Source organism: Cajanus cajan, chromosome 3 (genome assembly GCF_000230855.2).
Source record: "Cajanus cajan strain Asha chromosome 3, NIPB_CcT2T_4, whole genome shotgun sequence".
NCBI lineage: Eukaryota > Viridiplantae > Streptophyta > Magnoliopsida > Fabales > Fabaceae > Cajanus > Cajanus cajan.
Window position 1 is genome coordinate 14326718 of NC_138519.1, and position 21704 is coordinate 14348421.

The 21704-nt window shown below is 31.1% G+C and overlaps 2 protein-coding genes and 1 long non-coding RNA gene across 3 annotated transcripts in view; all 3 read left to right on the forward strand.

The window, feature by feature from the left end:
• Nucleotides 1-2640: 2640 nt before the first annotated feature.
• Nucleotides 2641-21704, forward strand: part of LOC109791836 (serine carboxypeptidase-like 19) — a 54278-nt gene continuing 35214 nt past the window's right edge. Inside the window, exon 1 of the mRNA XM_083070502.1 lies at nucleotides 2641-2787. Coding sequence (XP_082926628.1) covers nucleotides 2656-2787 — 132 coding nt within the window. The 5' untranslated portion in view covers nucleotides 2641-2655. The remainder of the gene's footprint in view (nucleotides 2788-21704) is intronic.
• On the forward strand, nucleotides 2934-5407 carry LOC109792097 (putative serine carboxypeptidase-like 52). The gene is made up of 6 exons (XM_083071484.1): nucleotides 2934-2987; nucleotides 3342-3413; nucleotides 3600-3715; nucleotides 3860-3973; nucleotides 4978-5023; nucleotides 5156-5407. The coding sequence occupies exons 1-6, from the start codon at nucleotides 2934-2936 to the stop codon at nucleotides 5237-5239; spliced, it is 486 nt and encodes a 161-aa protein (XP_082927610.1). The 3' UTR covers nucleotides 5240-5407.
• The window catches only part of LOC145955580 (uncharacterized), a 42178-nt gene continuing 33015 nt past the window's right edge, over nucleotides 12542-21704 (forward strand). The window contains exon 1 of the long non-coding RNA XR_014432226.1: nucleotides 12542-12943. This is a non-coding gene — a long non-coding RNA (uncharacterized LOC145955580). The remainder of the gene's footprint in view (nucleotides 12944-21704) is intronic.

Here is a 21704-nt window from a genome sequence, read left to right on the forward strand (position 1 = left end):
AGGGAACGCCAAAAAGCTTCCCAGTTTTACGAAATATATAAAAGCACGCTTCAAAGGTTTCTTCTTAAAGTCCTTCCTTTTACTGCTTTCTGTGTGCATATTTAAACTGTCATCATGTAGATAGTTAATTTATAATTGCTTAGAATAAATAGGGGTAATTTAGTAATTTTGCACTGTTATTTTAGAAATAATCTGTCATAGGGAACCCGAAAGGGGCGCTGTGGGGTGCTAACACCTTCCCCACGCGTAACCGACTCCCTTACCCAACTCTGGTTATAATGGCCAAAGTTGATTTATAAAATCAATTGCCTTATCCCTTTTTCCAATGTTTTGAGTAAAACATTGGTGGCGACTCCACGAACCCCTTTACTACGAAAACCACTAATCCATGGAGGGTCCCGCTTGGGATTAACATGGATTGGTGAGACTTTTAATAAATAAATTGGATAAGATCGACAAGGTCTCAGTTTGAGAACAAGTCATTCTAATAATCCAATACATTTTCAAAACTAAAATAAAAGCGAGCTCGACCGTCTTCGCGACCGCCGAGGCCCGTTTGGGCCGGTGGCGACATGCCCCTTTGAAATTCAACAAAAAATTATCCGGCTGAAAGAGCAAAATTTTGTCAATGGCGGGAAGAGTTTGTCTTATAAATTCTATCCTAACAAATCTACCACTATACTACCTTTCTTTTTTCAAGATGCCGAAAAAGGTAGTAAGAAAGATTGTCACACTCCAAAGGAATTTCTTATGGGGAGCAAAGGAAGGTAACCGTAAAATATCTTGGGTGAGTTGGAGGAAAGTATGCCAATCAAAGAAACAAGGAGGGTTGGGGGTGAAGGACATTGAAATATTCAATGATGCACTACTAGGTAAGTGGCGATGGGGGTTATTCCATCAACACCAATCACTATGGAGTAGAATTTTAAATTCCAGATATGATGGATGGAGAAACCTGCAAGACAGGAAACCCAACCCCGCATCGTCTATATGGTGGAAGGATCTCTCTAAGGTATGTGGGGTTGAACAACAAAACAACTGGTTTGACAAAGGAATAGAATGGATCATTGGTCAAGGAGAACACACAAGGTTTTGGCTTGATCCTTGGGTTGGGAACCAATCCTTAATTTACAAGTTTCCTAGATTATTCCTGAACTCGATCCAACAGAATAACACAATAGCGTCAATGGGAGTATGGGTGGACAATGGTTGGAAATGGGATTTACTATGGAGGAGAGAGTGGTTTGGCAGGGAAATGCAGAATTGGGAGGAACTACAACAACTGTTACAGACGAAAGTTCCTCAGAAGGAAACAGTACCTACATGGAAATGGGTACATGAATCAAATGACATGTACTCTGTCAGTTCAGCATACAGAACTATAAAGTCTACCCAAAGTATACCAGGGGATAACCTATTCCTTAATGCTGTGTGGAACATCAACATTCCACCAAAAGTTGTAATTTTTTGTTGGAGGCTATACCACAATGCTTTAGCTACGGTAGACAACCTTAGGAGAAGAAATATAATGTTGGAGGAGGAAAACAACACGTGTGTATTTTGCAGGAATGCGGAGGAAACAACCACTCACATCCTATTTACATGCCCAACAATAGATATAATATGAATGGTATGGGTGGGTGGCTAGTACAACTGTCCTCCCACAAGATCCGGTTCAACATTTCCTCCAAGGACCTTATACAATGCAATCTAATACAGAAAGGAAAAGATGGCAAGTAGTGTGGAGTGCAATAGCTTGGAACATTTGGAAGCAAAGAAACAAGTGCAGATTCCAACGGGAAACATTCAATTTACAAACTCTACAAAGCCAGATACAGTCATTTGCTTGGGCTTGGTTAAGGATGGAGAAGTCATTTCACTATAGCTTTCAACAGTGGGTAAATAACCCAGGGGCATGCATTATATATTAGATACCACATGGCAATCCATTGATATGTGCATTTGTTATTCTCGATCTTGAAGGGGACAACTGACACATTTTATTTACATTGGGTCGAGTAGGTGAGGATGTTGAGTAAAGTAGGGAGTGTAACATTCTAGGGTTGAGTACATGTTTAGCCAATAATATGCTTCTTTCACAAAGTAAATTATGGCTAACAATGAATCAGAGGATCTATATGATGTTATTTATGTAAAAGACTTAAAGGTATTTCTTATACCTCATCAATATATAATTTTTTGCTGTTCAAAAAAAAATTATGCCCCTTTGAAACTTGGTATAAAGAAAAATGAAATAAATAAAAAATATTATACACACTATTTCATAACACCTAGCTTTGGAGTTTGAGTCCTTTAAAAAATAATTCTAGAGTACAATGAGTACAATTACACCGATCGCTTGTTGTACATGAGAAAAACAAGCAAATGCACAGATATGTTTTGCTTAACATAAACTTGATAAACCTAACCGTTATTCTTTAATTTCCTTGATTAACAGGAAATGAAATAGGTCTCCAACCACGGATAAATATCCAGGTTTGCAATCAATTTCTCTTTCTACGCTTTTACTTCAGAAAAAAGAAAATTGTACAAAGGTTTTTTGATAATGGAATCCAATTTTCAAAACTCCAAAACATTCAACCAAGCTTTTCACCTTTTCAAGGTTGTTATGTTATCAACTCTTCTTTATGAACAATGAAGACTAAATTGATGTTACGATATTTCCAGGGATATCTGCTAGGGAACCCCGTAACAACACGAAAAGAAAACAATTATCAAATCCCATTTGCTCATGGAATGGGACTTATTTCTGATGAACTCTATGCGGTAAAGTAGTACATTTTTCCAGTTTAATAAGGCTACTTACATTGTATTTTCTAATAAAGTTAAATTTTGCATGAAAATATTTAGGTATCATTTTAGTTTCAGCAGAGTCTGACGTATATAGTTTCTTTAAAAAAAGTTAAAAAGAAATGTCAATGATTCTTAGTCATCTACCATCTATGGACAGACACTGCAGAGAAATTGTAAAGGAGAGTATATAGATGTTGATTCCAGAAATGAATTGTGTTTAAGAGATCTCAACTACTTTGAGGAGGCAAGTTATGACCTTCCCATTTTTGTTATGATAATTCTTTCTGCCCTTGTTATTCAAAGCAGTTCAGTTTATTCAGCATATTTGTAAACTCTTATTTCTTATTTTCAGTGCCTTTCAGAAATTAATTTATCGAACATTTTGATTAGATGTGACAAAGATGATTTGCCTAATAAACATGAAGCTCAGTGGAGGAGATCTCTGAATCAGAAGTTTGATGCCGCTCTTACCCACATCTTTTGTCCACAATGTTCCAAATTTGATTCTCCATTTTACATTATTGTAGATTTATGTTGATTTCTTTTCCGCTCAATGGGCCAATGATGAGAGTGTTCGCAAGTCGCTGCATATTCGAGAGGTTTGATATAAACATCTAGTTCATTATGTTTATTGGATTGGTAATACAGCATCACAATTAACAGCAAATACTTTATTATATGTTCAGTTCTAAATGAGTTTAAATTTGAGTCAGACATTGACCAAAGTAGCCTTAGCAGTTAAAGGATATAATACAGATTAATGTACATACCTTAATATATTGCAGGGAACTATAGGAAAATGGGAACGCTGTTACAAAACTGATTTTGAGTTTCAGATCTCTAGTAGCTTTGACATTCATGTAAATCTCAGTGCAAAAGGATATCGTTCGTTAATATACAGGTGAATGAATATTTTCACATCTAAGTTTTGTTTTAGTTCTCTGAAAACTGTTTTTTTCTTTCTTGTATTTTCTTTTAGCTATCTCTTGGCTATCAAGAACCAGCTGATTTTACAAGGCAATTTGTGTTTTGTTGACATTGACAGTGGGGATCATGACGCAATAGTGCCTTTCATGGCAACTCAAGCATGGATAAAGGCTTTAAACTATTCCATTGTGGAAGATTGGAGGCCATGGTTTGTGAAAGGTCAAGTTGCAGGGTAGGCATGAAACTTTAGCCTTTATATCATAAATATTTAGTTGTTTTACATTCAAAATTATATCATGCATCAGAATCTGATCATTACTCACACATTTGCATGTGTTGGTCCTAGTGGAAAACCTTGGGTCCCTTAGCATATGGGACCACGAGTTTGACCCAAAATTTAAGTGCAGAGAGAAAATACCCAAATTTTATGCTCTATTGCCAATTTAGATTCCATCTTAAAGTCAATCAGCATGAAATGGTGTTGTCTAACAGATATACAAGTTACACTCTAAGAATTGAGACATGCATTATAAAATTTTCCAACATTCTCCTTTAGGTAATGTCTACTAGAATAGGCAAACCATGAAAATGTGCTATATAGGTTTGAATGTCAAGAAGTTTTGGCTTTTTGCCTTGTGTGGTTTTATTCTATTCTATAACCCTTAATTGCACATTAATTTTAATTTCTAAAATCATGATACAATTATTAGGTAACAATAATAACTGTTATATTATTCCTAATTTTTAGATATTTAAAATTTAAATATGAAATGAGTTTTACATCAATTAAAATTAAAAATATATTCATATGTTGAGATTTTTAAATTAAATTTTATAAAAATAAATATTAGCTAATTTTTAAATATTTAATAATTTTAAAAATTAATATTAGATAATATTTAATAATTTTAAAAATATTTTTGAATATTTAATAATTAAAAACATGAAGAGATAAGAGATAAGATAAAATATATAAGTGAAATAAGAAAAAAAATATGAGGAATTTCAAATTTTTACTCTTTTGAGAGAATTTGAAATTCTACTATTTCAAGAAATTTCACAAATGCTTGAATTTCAAATTTCTTATAAATTCCTCATCCAAACAAGGTATTTCACCTCAAAGAAATTGAAATTCTTCAAATAAATGAATTACTCCATTTAAATTCTCAATCTAAACACACTATAAGACAAGAAGCATGTGTCCAAATCTTTGTGAATAATTTTCATTTTATGCAGATACACAAGAACTTACTCGAATCAAATGACTTTTGCAACTGTGAAGGTAAGATCTTTCAAATTTTAACAATTGTACCTCTTTGTTCTTTTTCTTTTTTTTAAGAAAAATGCATTATGTGGTGAAATATTTATCTCATGTAGGCTTGTCTAAATTTGATGTTATTGTAATTAATTGCAGGGTTCAGGACACACAGTTTCCAGGTACACGCCCGAGGAAGGTTTTGGCATGTTCACAAGGTGGATAGCTAATTTACCTTTGTAACTCCGCACCTATGTTGGCAGAAACAAGGTTATCAATGTTACGCTCATTTCTCTATCATATTTTTTGAATTATCAATGTTTAAAGATTCTGTATAATAAATGAGCAATGCAATGGCAAATGATTGTCTTGTAATGTCTCTAACATTTAATTCTTTTTCATTTCTCTTGATCTGAATTTCCATATTCTTCTAGAGAATGGTATCAACAGGAAATATATATAATTCCTACTTTATGAGGAGAATGGGGAATATTTACTAATTTTAATCAGACTATTATCATTACCAACTATAGAGAAGAAATACTAAAATATTCGGAGAGTATTCCTTTCCCTCTTTTCAAAATCACGATTATCATAGTTGAATAGAAGGAAGTGGTCGCATTATTGTAACTTTTTATATAAACTACAAGTATGTTTTACCGAAATTATTAATAAAATTATGTTAAATACAACTGTTGTTTTAGTGATGCACATCTTAGTCTATAAAGTTCTCATTTTGCTCCCAAAATAAATAAATATATATATATATATATATATATATAGATATATAGATATATACATGGTTGTCAATCTCTAGTGATAACTCGTAAACTCGTACGAGTTTACGAGATTAGGATAGCTTACCTGTATAACTCGGGAGTAAACTCGTTTTTGAGTAATCTCGGTGATCTCGTGTAATCTCGTGTAATATCACGAGATCGGTCCCGAGTTTAAGAGATCACATTTTTTTTTGTTCTCCATAAAACATTCGTTTTGGTTAGGGCTAAAACATAGTAATCAATAGCAGTTTTCACGGCCACAATCGCAGCGCGTCAGAGCACAACGACTCTGTTGCGGAGCGGCCGCGAAAGTGGCTGAGCGTGGCAGTGCGATCAAGGGTGGGCGACGAACCTTCTATTCTTTTTCTGGCAGATCTTCGCCGATCTGTCTTCTTCGGCAGATCTCCGTCGATCTGTCCTCTCTGACAGTGGCTCTATCTTCTCCGACGGTGGCTCTGTCTTCTCCGGCATCTGCATATCTGTCTTCTGCTAAGAAGGAAGGTAGCGGCGACAGCTTGAGGAAGGGTTGCAGAAAAAATAATTAGGATTGTAATATGGGCCAAATGGGCCAAGTTTTATTTTGTGTAATTAGGGTTGGAATATGGGCCAAGTTTTAGTTTTTTGTTTTGATTTGGTTAAGGGGGTTTTTACTTTATTATTTTTTTTAAAAAGTAACTTCACTTTATTATTAATTATTAATTATTATTAAAATTTAGATAATATTTTAAGTAATACAAAATTTAATATAAGACCTTAAATATTTTGTTTTCTTAATTTTTTTATTTTTTTTAACTACTGTATAAATTGTTATGTTTTTATTTTTATATGTATATTATTAATTATTTGTATTATAAATTATTTAATATTTTTATATATATATATATATAAATAAATTAGAATAGTGTAATCCTGTAATGTGTAGTTCTGCAATATTTAATAAATTATTTTATTATTAATATAATTTATTATTTTACTCTTTAATATAAAGTTAAAATGTTTAATTATTATGTAATTTTTAATTATTTTTATAATTTTGTTTATTGAGTAATCTCTTACGAGTTTACGATACGAGTTTACGATACGAGTTTACGGAACCTCCACGAGATCACGTAAACTTTCGAGATTGACAACCTTGGATATATATATTCTTTTAAAGTAATTATTGTACTAATATAAAAAATTTATCTTAAAAAGTAGTGATTAATCTCTCACAGAATCGTAAGTGCTTACAAAATAAATATTTTTTTTAACATAATTTATTTTATATATAAGAATCAAGTTTGAAAGATAAATATTATAATTAAAAAAATAATTGCTGCTACTTTTGCTAAGTACATATATATATATATATATATATATATATATATATATATATATATATATATATAGTACATACATACATATATATATATATATATATATATAATTATAAATACAATTTCTGAAACTCAAACTGTTAAACTGCTATATCAGAGCAACTCTAATAGGAGTTGCTTGTCCCATGAAGTAACTCAAGCCTCGATTTCTTGTTATTGGAGGACTCTGATGTGGCAACATGAGTTGCTTGAGGAAGAAAGAGAGTTGTTTCCTCAAGCAACCGTTCCTTACCAGATTTTAAACAGATTTTATTGAACATATTTGGGAACATTTTGGAAATAATAATGATGAAAATTAATTTTGTATAATGTTTATGTATTTACTATTGCTTTATTTTATTTTTAATATCTACTTATTGTGTATTTTTTCTCGTAATTTATTTTCTTTCATTGTCATACAATTATCCTTTTTAATAAAAATTTAAAATTAGTTCATAAATGATTAGAAAAAAAATTCTAAAAGTTGAATTTCTTAAAGTTTCTTACCATTGAAGTAAATTTGTGTTTGAGTTGCTTAATATTGATATAACACACTAGAAATCACTTTTTTCATTTTTCAATGCATGAAGCAACTCAAATGAGTTCTATTGGAGATGCTCTCAGGACTCTATTATGCCGCCATCTCAATATAATTAGTTAATTGATATTATTTGCGCCATGTAGACATTTTGGCATAGATATGTTTTATTCTCATTATTACTTTTGCTAAAGGGAGAGAACATAGACCCGAAGAGAATATTTGCCTATGATTTGCTTATGACGCCATTAAGGTGCATGCAATAATGGTTGACAAAAGATGTCAACTAAATAAAACTACATGCACAATTCTGGTTTAAGGGTTTGTTTTCTCTGGTTTATTTATTCATTTATTTATTTTTTAGTTTACTTTTTAGTTTAAAATAGATATATTTATTTTTTATATTTATCCTTTTCAATTATTTTTAGTTTTAATAATTTTTTATATTTTCTTTTTAGCTTACTGTTATCTCGTTTGGCAAGTGTACCAAATCGTATAAGTAGTTCAATGAAAGTATGAGTATCGTCTTCCAAGGGACTTGCGCAACACTTTGCAATTTCACTTGTTATACTAACTAAGCTACCAAAAAGCAATAAGAGTTTGATTTGCTGCAGTAAATAATGTAAACAAGCAATAACAATTCTTTTTAGAATTTTGGTAAACACTTAGAGTGCAAAACTCGATTCTAATGCAATATTTATAAATTGTTGGGGTTTGACTTCACTAAACCTTCCTCTCATGTTTATCACTAAGTTCACAATAGTTATTGTTCAGAATTTATCAATCACTCTCAAAAGTAACCAACCCTAATCTCTTACAAGTTGGCATCTAAGTTGCTAACTTAAACTATCAATCTCTTGCATAGTTTAACCAAGCAACCAACTTTAAAAACAAGAGCTTAAGAAAGACCAATTGCATTTACTCTATCTCTAGCAATAAGCACCATTAGCTGCTCTATTTCAAGTCAAAGGTTTAAAATCATTTCTCAATCTCTTAAAAACCTTAAGTTCAAGTTAAGGGTGATCAAGCCATAACAAGCATTATGCACAGAAAAAGAGCAATAAAACTGAATAAAAACTTATACTGATAGCTTAGAGTTTACACATGAGAATGGGTTTAGTTACATCAAACCCCAACAAGGGTGAGTTTAGCTACACATAGACATGTAGAACTCTACAAATGATGAAGAAAGGAAGAAGCTTGATCTTGAAGGTTCTAGAGCTCTCCAGCCGCCACACACACTCCAAGAATGATCCTCTTTGCTTCTCTCCTCCAAAATCCCACTTTTAGGTCATAAAAGCTTTTGTCTTATGTGAATAATGACATGTCAGCACAATCCACGATAAGCGTGAGAAGCCACGCTAAGCGTGAGAAGCCACGCTAAGCGTGAGAAGCCAGGCTAAGCTTGAGGATAGGTCTGGAGTGAAATGAGGTTCTGGGACTCTCACGCTCAGCTCAGTTCCACGCTCAGCGTGGGGATCAAAATTTTGTTCCAGGGATTCACCGCCATGCTGAGGCTAAGCGTGGATCTGGGGCTTAGCCTTGGGACTTAACCAAAAATTCCTTCAACTTCAAATTCACCACTTTGTGCTTGACTTCCTTCCTTCTTTCCTAGCTTTCTCCTAAACTACAAAACAACAATCAAATACTTGTAAGTTACCTAAAAACATGATTCAAAGACAAAATGTGATCACCTAATAATTTAGATATGTTTTGAGTTAAAAACAAGGTCTAAAGCAAGGAAAATTGATATAAGTACTTCAAACTAGGCCATAAACTTAATGAAATCATAGCACTTATCACTTACATTACATGGCTTCTTTTTTTTTTTTAATCTTTTAATGTTTCAGTTTTTAATTTTTGACTTGGTCAATAAGTGATTCTACACTTCACTAACAAGTAGTTACTTATCTAAGATTGCTAAAATCTTGGTAACACGTCAGTTTTTTCTGATCTAGTTGAAAGATTATAAATGTGTTGTTAATCAATAAAATAATTTACTACTCATTCAAATTCTTATGTGTATTATAACTTCTCTATTTTTTTTTTCTATAAAACTTACAATTGGTATCAAGAGTTATCTTCTTACAGGACATGTAAAAAAAATGAAAATTGAAACATGTTTTTCACAGTTGCTCTACCCATCTTTGTTGGAGAGAGCTATGAACTTTGAGTTGTGATGATGGAGTCCTACTTGGAAGCTATAGATCTATGGGATGTTGTGGAATAGGATTATCAAGTGACTCCACTGCCTAATAATCCTACTCTGTCCAAATTAGACATCACAAGGAAAGAAAAACAAAGAAAACAAAGGCGAAATTGAGTTTATTTGTTGGTGTTTCACAAACCATTTTAACTCGAATTATGACCCTCAAAACACCAAAGGAAATATGAGACCATTTAAAGGAAGAGTATATTGGGGATGAACGAATTCGAGGTATGCAAGTTTTGAATTTGATGAGGGAATTCGGGTTTCAAAAAATGAAAGAATTTGAGATAATCATTGGTTACTTAGACAGATTACTAAGCATTACTAATAAGGGTTAGATTGTTGGGTATTACATTTGCTGATTCCATAATTGTCAAAAAATTTATGCTTACAATGCCTGAAAGGTATGAAGCATCAATAATTGCCTTGGAAAATACAAAGGATTTGTCCATGATCACTTTGGGAGAAGTGCTACATGCCTTTCAAGCATAAGAGCAACATAAGCTTATGAGGAAAGATTATATGGTTGAAGGAGCATTACCAGCTAAGCATAATGAAGTTGAAACTACTACAAACAACCAAAGTAAGGGTAATGGTAAAAGAAAAAATTACCCACCTTGTCAACATTGTCGAAAAATGGGTCACCCACCATTCAAATGTTAGAGAAGACCGTATGCAAAGTGTAGCAAATGCAATTAGTTTGGATAAGAAGTTGTGATTTGCAAAGGATAATTTCAATAACAAGAAGTTAATGCCCAAGTTGTTGAGGAAGATGAAAAAGATTAGATTTTTGTAGCAATGTGTTCTTTAGTTATGAGTAACTCTGAATGTTAGTTGATTGTCAATGATTGTACAAACCACATGACATATGACAAAACTCTTTTCAAGGATATGAACCCTACTAAAGTCTCAAAAGTCAAAATTGGGAATGGTGGTTATATTTCTATGAAAGGAAAAGGAACCATTGTAATTTCAACAAACTCAGGTACAAAAACAATCTTAGATGTTCAATATATACCTGATATCGATCAAAATTTGCTGAGCTCGAGTCAATTGATTGAAAAAGGATTTGTAAGACCAAAAAGAAGTTTGTAGAATCAAAAGATGATCTTGAATCCCTTGAGTAGCTATGAGTTTTTATGATAACAAACAAATTTTCTCAAGAGACTATATCAGACAAAGAAAATGTCGTATTTTGTCCATAATGTGAAGTTCACTTGATGAAGTGTATCATTTGGATTAATGCCACATTTAGTTCTTGTTAAAATAACATAATAGTCTTTAAGAAACATTAACTCTTTATTCCTTAATAGACCAAATGAACAAAAGCTTCCTCAAAGATAACAAAAGCTTTCAAAAGGAAACGTCAAATCATTGCGTCAGGAAAGAAGGAGAAAAATCCCATCCCATATTTCATGGAAAAGACACTATAAAGACTATTCTGCGCCAACCTCAACTACTCTACTCTAACAATACCTCTGCTATGCTCAAAATAAAAGGAAATGACGATAAGTAGCTGTTTGAATCAGATAAGAGATACACATTTCACTAATAAGAATTTAACGCTCGTATAAAATGCATCAACGATAATCTCTAGGATTAACAAGGAAGACAAATGAATTAACTTGTGAAGATATTTGAATATTTAAATCCAACATTGTTGTAACGGTCATTTTCTTTGAAGCTACTATTTAAGGGACAAGCCTTCAAACAACAAAACAGAGACATCACAAATAAAAGAGAGAAATGTTGTAAATAGAGAAAATCATCACAGAGAATCATATTGAACTTACAAAGCTAAAGTACTACAAAGAAACCTTTTCATTAAAATTCTTGTACGTAGGTCTTTGTAGCCTATTTATGTTGTATTTTAATAGCATCATGTCTAGAAGAGACAAAACAATCATTATAACTCTTATCAAATTTATTTGCAAGGGATGAGCCTGGAAAGGCTTGTGGATAAGAATACTTAATGTTGAGTCTATAAAGAGGCTTGTTCAAAAAGAGAGTAAATAGAAAATCAAACAGAACAACGGCACCTTCAACAAAGAACAAAGTAGAGTAAATAGAAAATCAAACAGAACAACGGCACCTTCAACAAAGAACAAAGTAGAGTAAATAGAAAATCAAATAGAACAACGGCAAGGGATTGAGATTACATAATCATTTATTATTTTCAACAAGAAATAAAATAGAGCAAACAGAAAATAAGACAGAACAACGGCAAGGGATTGGGGGCCAATCCGACAAACAAACTATCCAACAATTATCCCCACACCCCTGAGCGAGGTTTCTCACTCCCCCCTTACCTGGATAAGCGGAGTTGAAACTTGGGCAGGGCCTCCTCCTCTGGATTCCCTCCTTCTTTCCCTCTCTTTCTCTCTCTCTCTCTCTCTCTCTCTCCCCCTCTCTCTCTAGAATTTTTACTTTTCACTCAGTTATAATTTTTCACCCCCAGTCTCTATTTATAGGCATCTTGGGGTCCCCGGAACGGCCCGTACTGATTTCGGAACGGCCCGTTCCAGAGCCTTCAAACGTGGGCAAAATTGTCAACTGGAACGGCCCGTTCCGAAACCAGAATGGCCCGTTCCAAAACCCAGTAGAACGGCATGTCTGCTTTCAGAATGGCCCGTTCTCCCTTCCAGAACGGGCCGTTCCAGGCTCGTTCTGGGACTTTGAAAAACAGCATATTCCCTCTTTTCGAACGGCCAGTTCTGCATTTGGAACGACTCGTTCCGACCCCCAGAAATACCCTTATTCTTTTATTAAAATTACGAAAATGCCATCAATAATTACGAAAATGCCATCAATAAAAAAAAACTAGGTGTTACACAATGTATATTGATTGAGCAACCAAATTATAAATTAGTTGAACAATATAAATTAATATATAATTAAATTATACTAACAAAAAAATATTTTAGCATGTTTTGTTCTTACTTACACACATTTTGGAAAATTTTCCAGAAAGTCATTCATTCCTAAATTGCTTCAAGCCAAACACACTTAACTATTAAATTCTTAGGTGATGAGTTACCGAAAAGTATATGCATCTTGTTGGTATAGGTAATAAAAATTAATTCCTTTAAACTATCATCAATTGCACAGTCTCACACATGTACAACTTATGAATCCCCCTCATTTTGGTGTGTTTGGACTATTACAAGCCTATCAACTTTCACTTGACTCTTCTCTGACCCACACCGTAATAGGAGAGAGGACCAGCTTTCATACCATTTATATCCCTCAGATTTGACGTCTTAGTGGATCTACTCAACCATACTTCACGCAACTGCTTCTTGGTCAAAACTCTTCACCAATCAGAACCCTTTGTGTGTAGCTTTTTTTGAGATGTCCATCTGCTTTAAGGATCAACAACATTGATCCCACAAACCAACTATAATTTTAAAATATAATTTTAAAATATTAAAAATATTTTAAAAATCATTACATGAAATTATAAAATTATAAAATTAAATAGTTGTAAAATATGTACTGAAATAAGAAGAATATAAAGTTTGTATGTAAAAAAATGTAGAAAAAAAATGATATAATTACATTTACTTTACATATGAGTGAATTAATAATATCTTAAATGAAACATGAGATATATAATAATGATTGAATTTTTATGTTAAAATGATATTACTTTATTATAAAATAGATGAATACAATTGTGACAAATTTAGTGACGAAACTTGCTCTTTTATATCATTGATATAATTAAGTGTCAAAATATTTTTAGCGACATTTTTAAAATGAAGTGTAAATTATTTTATCACTAAAGATAATTTTTGTATTTAATAAATTTTATGTAACAGCGTACACTACAAGAAAAACGCTGATTTCCGACGGAAATAGGTAAATTTCCGACAGATTTTGCTTTTTTTGACGGATTTCTGACGGATTTCAATCCGTCAGAAAAAGTGGCGTCGAAAAAAAAATCCGTCGAAAATAATTTTTCCAACGAAATTTTCCGACAGAAAATTCCATCAGAAAATTCTGTCGAAAATTTCCGACGGAAAAATTTGTCGGAAATTGCTATCAAAATTTCTGACGAAAAAATCCGTCAAAAATTGCTGTCAAAATTTCCGACGAAAAAATCCGTCGGAAATTATAATTTTTTTTTAATTTTAATAAATTTATTAATGTAACAACTCTCATATTTGGCCTCTCAAGGATTCTATTTCACAATATTTCACTATTTAGCGTGTTTTATCCTTACTTGTGCAATTTCTGGGAGACTTCCCAGAAGGTCACCCATCCCAGTACTACTCCAGGTCAAGCACGCTTAAATGTGAGGTTCTGATGAGTAAGCTACCGAAATGTCTATGTATGTTGTCAGTATAACTTGTACAAATTAATTCATTTAAGTCATCCTCAAATATACAATCTCATATTTGTACTATAATAATAACATATAATAATTTTATATTACGAATAATAATAATAATAATAATAATAATAATAATAATATATTTAATTATTCTTTATTTATATGTACTTACTTTTATAATTTATACTATTGAGCGATATAAAACTTAGTAAAATTTATACCATTGTAATTATAACCCCCCTCATATATATATATATGTGTGTGTGTGTGTGTGTCTATATATATATATGATTTAAGAGTAAAAAATTTTCAATTTAACGGTTGAATTTACAAAATTCACATTTAATATAAAGTTATTGAGCGGTGTAACACTTAGTAAAATTTATACCATTGTAATTATAACCCCCCTCATATATATATATATATATATATATATATATATATATATTAAATGCGACTTTTACAATGTATTACACCGCTCAATAACTTTATATTAAATGTGAATTTGGTAAATCCAACTGTTAGATTGAAAGTTCATATCTCTTATAGATTATATATACAAAACTTTATATTAATCCAAGATGATTTGATACTTCATTTTTATAAAACAAAATTGATGTAATATATTCATTTCAAAATACACTAAAATATGAACACTTGGATTATCTTCCAGTTGTTGTTCAATTTTAACAAAATTTGATATACACGTATAAAGTGATATGAACTTTCAATTGAACGGTTGGATTTACAAAATTCACATTTAATATAAAGTTATAGAGCGGCATAATACTTAGTAAAAGTTACACCGGTATAATTATAACCCCCTATATTATATATATATATATATAATATATATATATATACACATACAAATATATACAGCTGCACGTTTGGAATAGTGAGGCACTTTCCCTCACTACTATTTGACATATACATAATTTTTTATCTAAAAAAATAATATATTTTAAAAAATAAAAATTATATTCTAATAAAATAAATATATAGATTCAGAAAAAATGTTTATTTATTTGATATCTGTCAAATTTTTGAAGGAAATTAATTCTCATGTGATAAAAAAATTTCTTAATAATGAATTAATTTTTAAAAAAAGTTTAATTTTAATATATATATGTATATATATATATGTCTTAATATTCACATATATAATGTAATATATTAAAACAAATAATTTTTTGATAAAATAAAATTTGTAGCATGTATGTTTTTCTTTTGTATTTTTTATTTATTGTATACGTTGATTGAAAAAATCAAAATAGTAAAATTGTATACATTGATTAAAAAAATCAAAATAAGAAAAATCATAAGATTTATATTCCATTTAGAATTGTTATTATAAGATATATTTTTAAATAAATTATCATCTAAAAATATATATTAGATATTAAAAACATATTTATATCATAAATAAATTAAACTTTATTTTTATAAATTTAACATATAGATTTTTATATTTTTAATAGTGTTAAATTATTATAAAATAAGTCTATATAGTATAGCCTAATTTATTTTCATCTTTAATACTAATCGTAGATATAAAAAACTTGTAATAAATAATTATAATATATATTTATACCTTTAAAAGATATATAAAATTTTTAACACTAAAATATATATAAGAAATTAAAAATAATAAATTAAAAATAAGAAATTAAAAAAAGAAATTAAAAATAATAATTAAAAATAAGATTTCCGACGGAAAATTTCGTCTGAAATTTTCGACAGAAAATTCTGTCAGAAATTTTTGACAGAATATTCTGTCAAAAATTTTCTGGCAGAAATTTCTGACAAATTTATTTTTCTGTCAGAAATTTCTGACAGAATTTTCCATCGAAAAGTTTCTGTCGGAAATTTCTGACAGATTTATGTTTCTGTCAGAAATTTCCGACGGAAAATTTCTGACGAAAAATTTTGTCAAAAATTTTCGACGAAAATGTAAATCCGTCAGAAATTTCTGACAGATCCATATCCGTCGGAAATTTTCCGTCGAAAATTTACATTTTTCTTGTAGTGATAGGTTGAGAGCAAGTTTGAGAGTGTTGAGGGTTTAGTGACCTTAGGGAAAAAAAAGGTATTTAATGTTCTGTTTTGAGTTGGGGCTCGTTATCTCTAAACTCAACAGAGCCTAGAGAGAAGTTTGAGAGAGAAAGTGTAACGACCTGTTATGGTCCTTACAGTCAGAGGAATTGCATGAACTACACTAGTCGACTTAGATAAAATATTAAATTGGATAACAATATATATATATATATATGTGTGTGTGTGTCTGTGTGTGTGTGTGTGTGTAATGATAAAACCACGTATTTATGTACAAAATAGAATACTATGTATATACAGTTATTCAAAATAATATTGCCCTAGTTCCGGTCAAACACACCTAACCAATTACTCTAATTGTAAGTTCGACACTAGGACAAAACCCCAACACCTCCGCAACAGCCACAATCGCTCCAACCTAACCCTAACCTACTCTTATACATAATATGATCATAACAGTCCATCCACATGGAAAGCAGAAGGGTAAACTATAGTTCAATAAAAAACTATACAAGCACAAGAATCAACATCCATGTTACTCAATCATCAAATCACCAATCATAAAGTTAAGTACCATACACTTCATCATAACCACAATCATGCAATTATGCAACACATGAAAGATACCAATGCATATTAATCATCTAATCACTAGTGCAAAAAGGGGCTACTACGTCTCCTCATTTACGTCGGAAACTGGAACAGCCGACGTTGTAAAAATGTGGTGGTAGTTCCGTAAATATAGAGGGGAAATTTACGTCAGACATATGGGGTTCCGACGTAAATTAGACAATTTACGTCGGACTATTTTGTAGCCGACGTAGATTGGCTAATTTACGTCGGACCCCCCTTGTCCGACGTCAATTTCTCCATATAACTCACGATTCCAGAGCTCGTTGGGTTAGTGGTTAGGGTTTCCGGCCTCCTTCTTACTACTTCTCCCTTCGTCCCTCTCTTTACTTCTACGCTTCCCTTCTACGCTTCTTCTTGCTACCACGATTCCAGTATGTGAAGGGTTCTTTCATATTTCCTTCTTCTTGCTTCCCTTCATCCCTCTGCCTTCTAATTTTTTAGACTTACTTTTTTTGTTTTCATTACTTTTTGTGCCTTGATAGTTGATCTAGATGCTACGTCTTCAAGAGGTGTGGTTTTTATTACGTCTTCTCATTTTTCTGTTTGTGATTTTAGATGCTAGAAATAAGGAGGAGGAAAAGCGAGAAGAAAAGCCAAGTCTGGGTTCCAGAACGGGCCGTTCTGCTTGGAGAACGGCCCGTTCTCCGTGCAGAACGGGTTATTCTGGTTGGAGAACGGCCCGTTCTCCTTGTAGAACGGGACGTTCTCCAAGCAGAACGGCCCGTTCTGCATGGAGGCCTGCAGTCGTTTTTCTTTTTTTTTAAATTTTTTGCAACTTTTTACGTCGGACCTTGTAATCTCCGACGTAAATTTACGTCGGTTTTCGAGCCCCGACGTAAATTTACGTCTCCCGCTTCTACGTCGCATCTTTTTTCGACGTAAAACCCCCTAAAATGACCGACGTGATATGTATATTCTGTACTAGTGAATGTGTCGTCACAAATTCACTTAGGAGATCTCCATATCAACAGAGCAGTATAAGTGACATATCATCCTACCGAAATCATCCTAATCGTTTTCATATCCAATGCACCTGCTCAGTCACAACAAACTGGGATATCAAATCCCCTCTAAAATTTACTCAAATCGTGTCACTTACACTAATGGAAGTCTGGTTTCATCGTCAAGTATAGTACAATTGGGTACAAACTTACCACGACCTTGATATGCATTATCAAGTCACTTGTGAAGTTCGCCCACCGATTATTTGCAAGGAACCATGCAACCTTCCTAGGTACTTGGTTAAGGGAAGAACCCTTGACCTCCTACCTCACTCCCACACTAGCTAAAGACTTAGAGGAGACCCACCTTAGCCAAAACCCACTCCAAGAGACTTACCTCTCTAAGAGGGTTTTCAAATCAGTGGCCTATCTAAGCATCACTCTCAAGAGACTCTATGTGAGCTCTTCAAGATTCAAAATATTTTTTTTCTCTCAATTCTTAGGCTAGACACATGTCATAAGACATAATATGCAACAATGCATCACATACATGGTCAATTCACCATCCTATTCATCATCATCCTCATATTAACATACATGCATACCAAATCATGTTAGAATATGTTTAAACATTCATATATATATATATATATATATATATATATATATATATATATCATCCCCAAGCATATATATGAATCAATCACTTGTTTACATCATATAACATGTACATGAACCAACTTTACAACATAGTATCATACAACTTTAAACAAATTTTTAATCCACATGATAATACTTTAGAACATCATAACAAAATCAATTTTCATCATTACATTGCATAATAACTCAAAAACATCATAACAACATGTATCTCCCTTCAATAACTGTCAAAGAAAATAACACGTAGAGAATTATACTCATCCAAATAACCTCAAACCTATCTCAAAAGAAATCTAAGAGAATAAGCTACAACTCTTATGAAGACATGAAATTTTGAAATGATCATCTACTTAGCTAAAAATATTAGAAAATGCAACAAATATAATCAGCGTTGGCAAATTGTCATCTACACACTAAAATAATCATAACTGGAGTTCTAGACCTCCATTTTAAATTATTATGGTGGCATTGGAAAACTAACATCCAAGGGTACAACTTTTATGAAGATCAAAAAATCTAATTCTGTCAATAAAGCACATTTACGGGCACGACAAAAGTGCAGCTTAAACATGCCCTACACCAGAAAGCAAAAGAGTGTACCATCGTCAAGGCAATCAAAATGCCTTAAACACTTCCAAACTCACTCCTTTCCACCCCAAATTTATATCCAACTTCTCGCTAAAATCCTAAACCAAAACAACTCATATACGCAACACGAGACTCAAAAACTGAAATAAAACCCACATGCAACCCAAACTTGACACTACATATATATGATAACAAAACACCCATAGATCATTGAACAAAACTAGCCCATTTTCAATTTCTAACACCAATTAGACATGCAATTTCACTAAACAACCACATCGAATACAGAAACCAGTCTTTGGGCACTTCAAAATATCCAAAATTAACACATGTAACAACAAATGAGACCAAAACATCCAATTTCCGCATCTAACCATGAAAACGACCAGAACCTTTGACACATGAATCCCAAATTTGGATCCTTCAAAATTTTGCCCCCCACCCCGTAAACAACAAGGAACATAAGAATCACATGCTCAAAATCAAACTACAACCATTCTAGCTTCCTTCACCTTAATCCAAGCCTAGAATAGCCATGAGAAGGAGGAGAAGGGAGAAACTCGCCAACCCAGAAACAACACCACAACGTTCTCAACCATGATAATTCAAGCTCCTAAGCTTGAATTCAAGGGAAGAAAGAAGAGATCAGGAATGTAGAGAAGAAAATGAATCAAAACAGAGAAGTTTTGGGGAGAATAAAGTTCATGGACCCAGAACCCTTCTCTCTAAAATACTATTTTAATATATTAATGATATAAAATATTTTAATTAATATTTTAATATAGTAATGATTTAATAATAATGTATAATTAAACAATTATTCTTAATATTTTTATAAGGTATATTATACATTTAAGAGGATTATAATCAAATTAAAATTTTATAATAAATAACTTATTAATAAATAATCAATTCGGACAATTGCACCACAATAAAACATATAATAATTATATTAAAATTTGAATTGAGTAATTAGTATTTAGAAATCTTAATTTATATGTGATATTGCTATAATTTGCTATCAGTAATTAATAATTTAAAATTTTCAAAATTAATAGTTATATATTAATAATTAATTTGTAATTAAGGAATTCAATTTGATTGATCTGTCAATTATAAGAAAATTAAATCAATAAATATTATTAAGTTTTATGCTTATTAGAATCATGAAGTTCTATGCTTGATTTGCAAAAAATAAAAATTAACTTTCTTTTAACATTTGTTGATTTGCTAAATGATGCAATACTGATTTTGATACTAATATTATAATAATGTACAATTAAAATAAATAGTGATTGTTTATTTATCCAATGATTAAGGTGTTGTATTAATTATTAAATTCAAATTTATTTTAAAATAGAAACTAATTTATTTTTGTTTGACAGCTAAAATAGCAACTAATTTAAATTAATTTAATGACATGCATATCAGTATATGTATCATTATCATATATTAAGGTGGATGATAAAAAAAAATTTAAAGTTTGTAATAAATATTTAATTAACAAAAAAATATATTATACAATTAAGTCGTAATGAAACATAATAATTGTATTAAAATTTGTTTTAAGTAACTGATATTTTAAAATTAAAGTTTAATAAATATTTAATTAAAAACAATTAATTTCGAAAATTATGTAATAATGAAATGCAATAATTAATAATTATTGTTGATTATTAATTTTTATTTATTTATTAAATAATGAAAATCAAATAATTTTATTTATTTATTGATAATTGAACATTTTATTATTTATAATTTTTTCTCATGACTTTTTGAGATGTCTCATCATCTACTCTCTTTAACACCAAACATTTCTTACTTAGTGAAAAAAGTTTAGAAAAATTTAAAAGAAAAGAAAATATAATAGATATTAGAGAAAGACTAAGTAATAAAATATGACTAAACCTATGAACCACAAGGAGTGAATGCATCGTAATTTATGATATTCGCACCACCTAAATAGCACAATCCGAAAGAGAAAAAAAGTTATGAAAATTTATTCATAATTACAAATAGATATATTTAAATTATGGAGAAATAAGAGGGAAATTACAAATTTTGAAACGTGAAGGAATAAATACTACCAACAATTAAAATGAAAGGTAATGACATTTAAAATATTTTTTTATTCAATTTATAATATATAAAGAAAAATATATATTTATAATTTTAAAAATAGAGTTTCAATATGTAATTCTAAAACTCTTCTAAACAAAGAAAAATATACATAAGATAATGTAGAAAATTTTTAAAGATGAAGAAAAAATTCAATTCCATGATTCTTCCAAAGTGTGAAGTTGAGTTCCATATACCCCAAAGTCTGAAGTTCAATTTCGTGCGAGATCTCATAATGTGCTGTTGTCTTATTCACCAGAGTTTGCAATGTTATCCCATCTATCAACGATCCACAATCCAATTCCATGAGAGATATGTGCAGATCTTGAGTGTAGGGTTGTCTCATCCACCAAGAATCTCATATGTTATCTCATCCGTATAATAAGTTAAGAAGATATTTAAGAATAAGTCATTTGTACACTACAAAAAAATAGGTAGTTATTGGCGGTTTTTTTTTGCGGTTTCCATAAACCGCCAAAAAATGTTACATTTGTAG

Bases quoted from the DNA above. Each gene is read 5' to 3' on its own strand.
- LOC109792097 (XM_083071484.1), top strand. From the start codon at position 2,934: ATGTCAATGATTCTTAGTCATCTACCATCTATGGACAGACACTGCAGA. The intron at 2,988-3,341 runs GTAAAGGAGAGT...ACATTATTGTAG, and splicing joins ACAGACACTGCAGAGAAATT to ATTTATGTTGATTTCTTTTC. The intron at 3,414-3,599 runs GTTTGATATAAA...AATATATTGCAG, and splicing joins AGTCGCTGCATATTCGAGAG to GGAACTATAGGAAAATGGGA.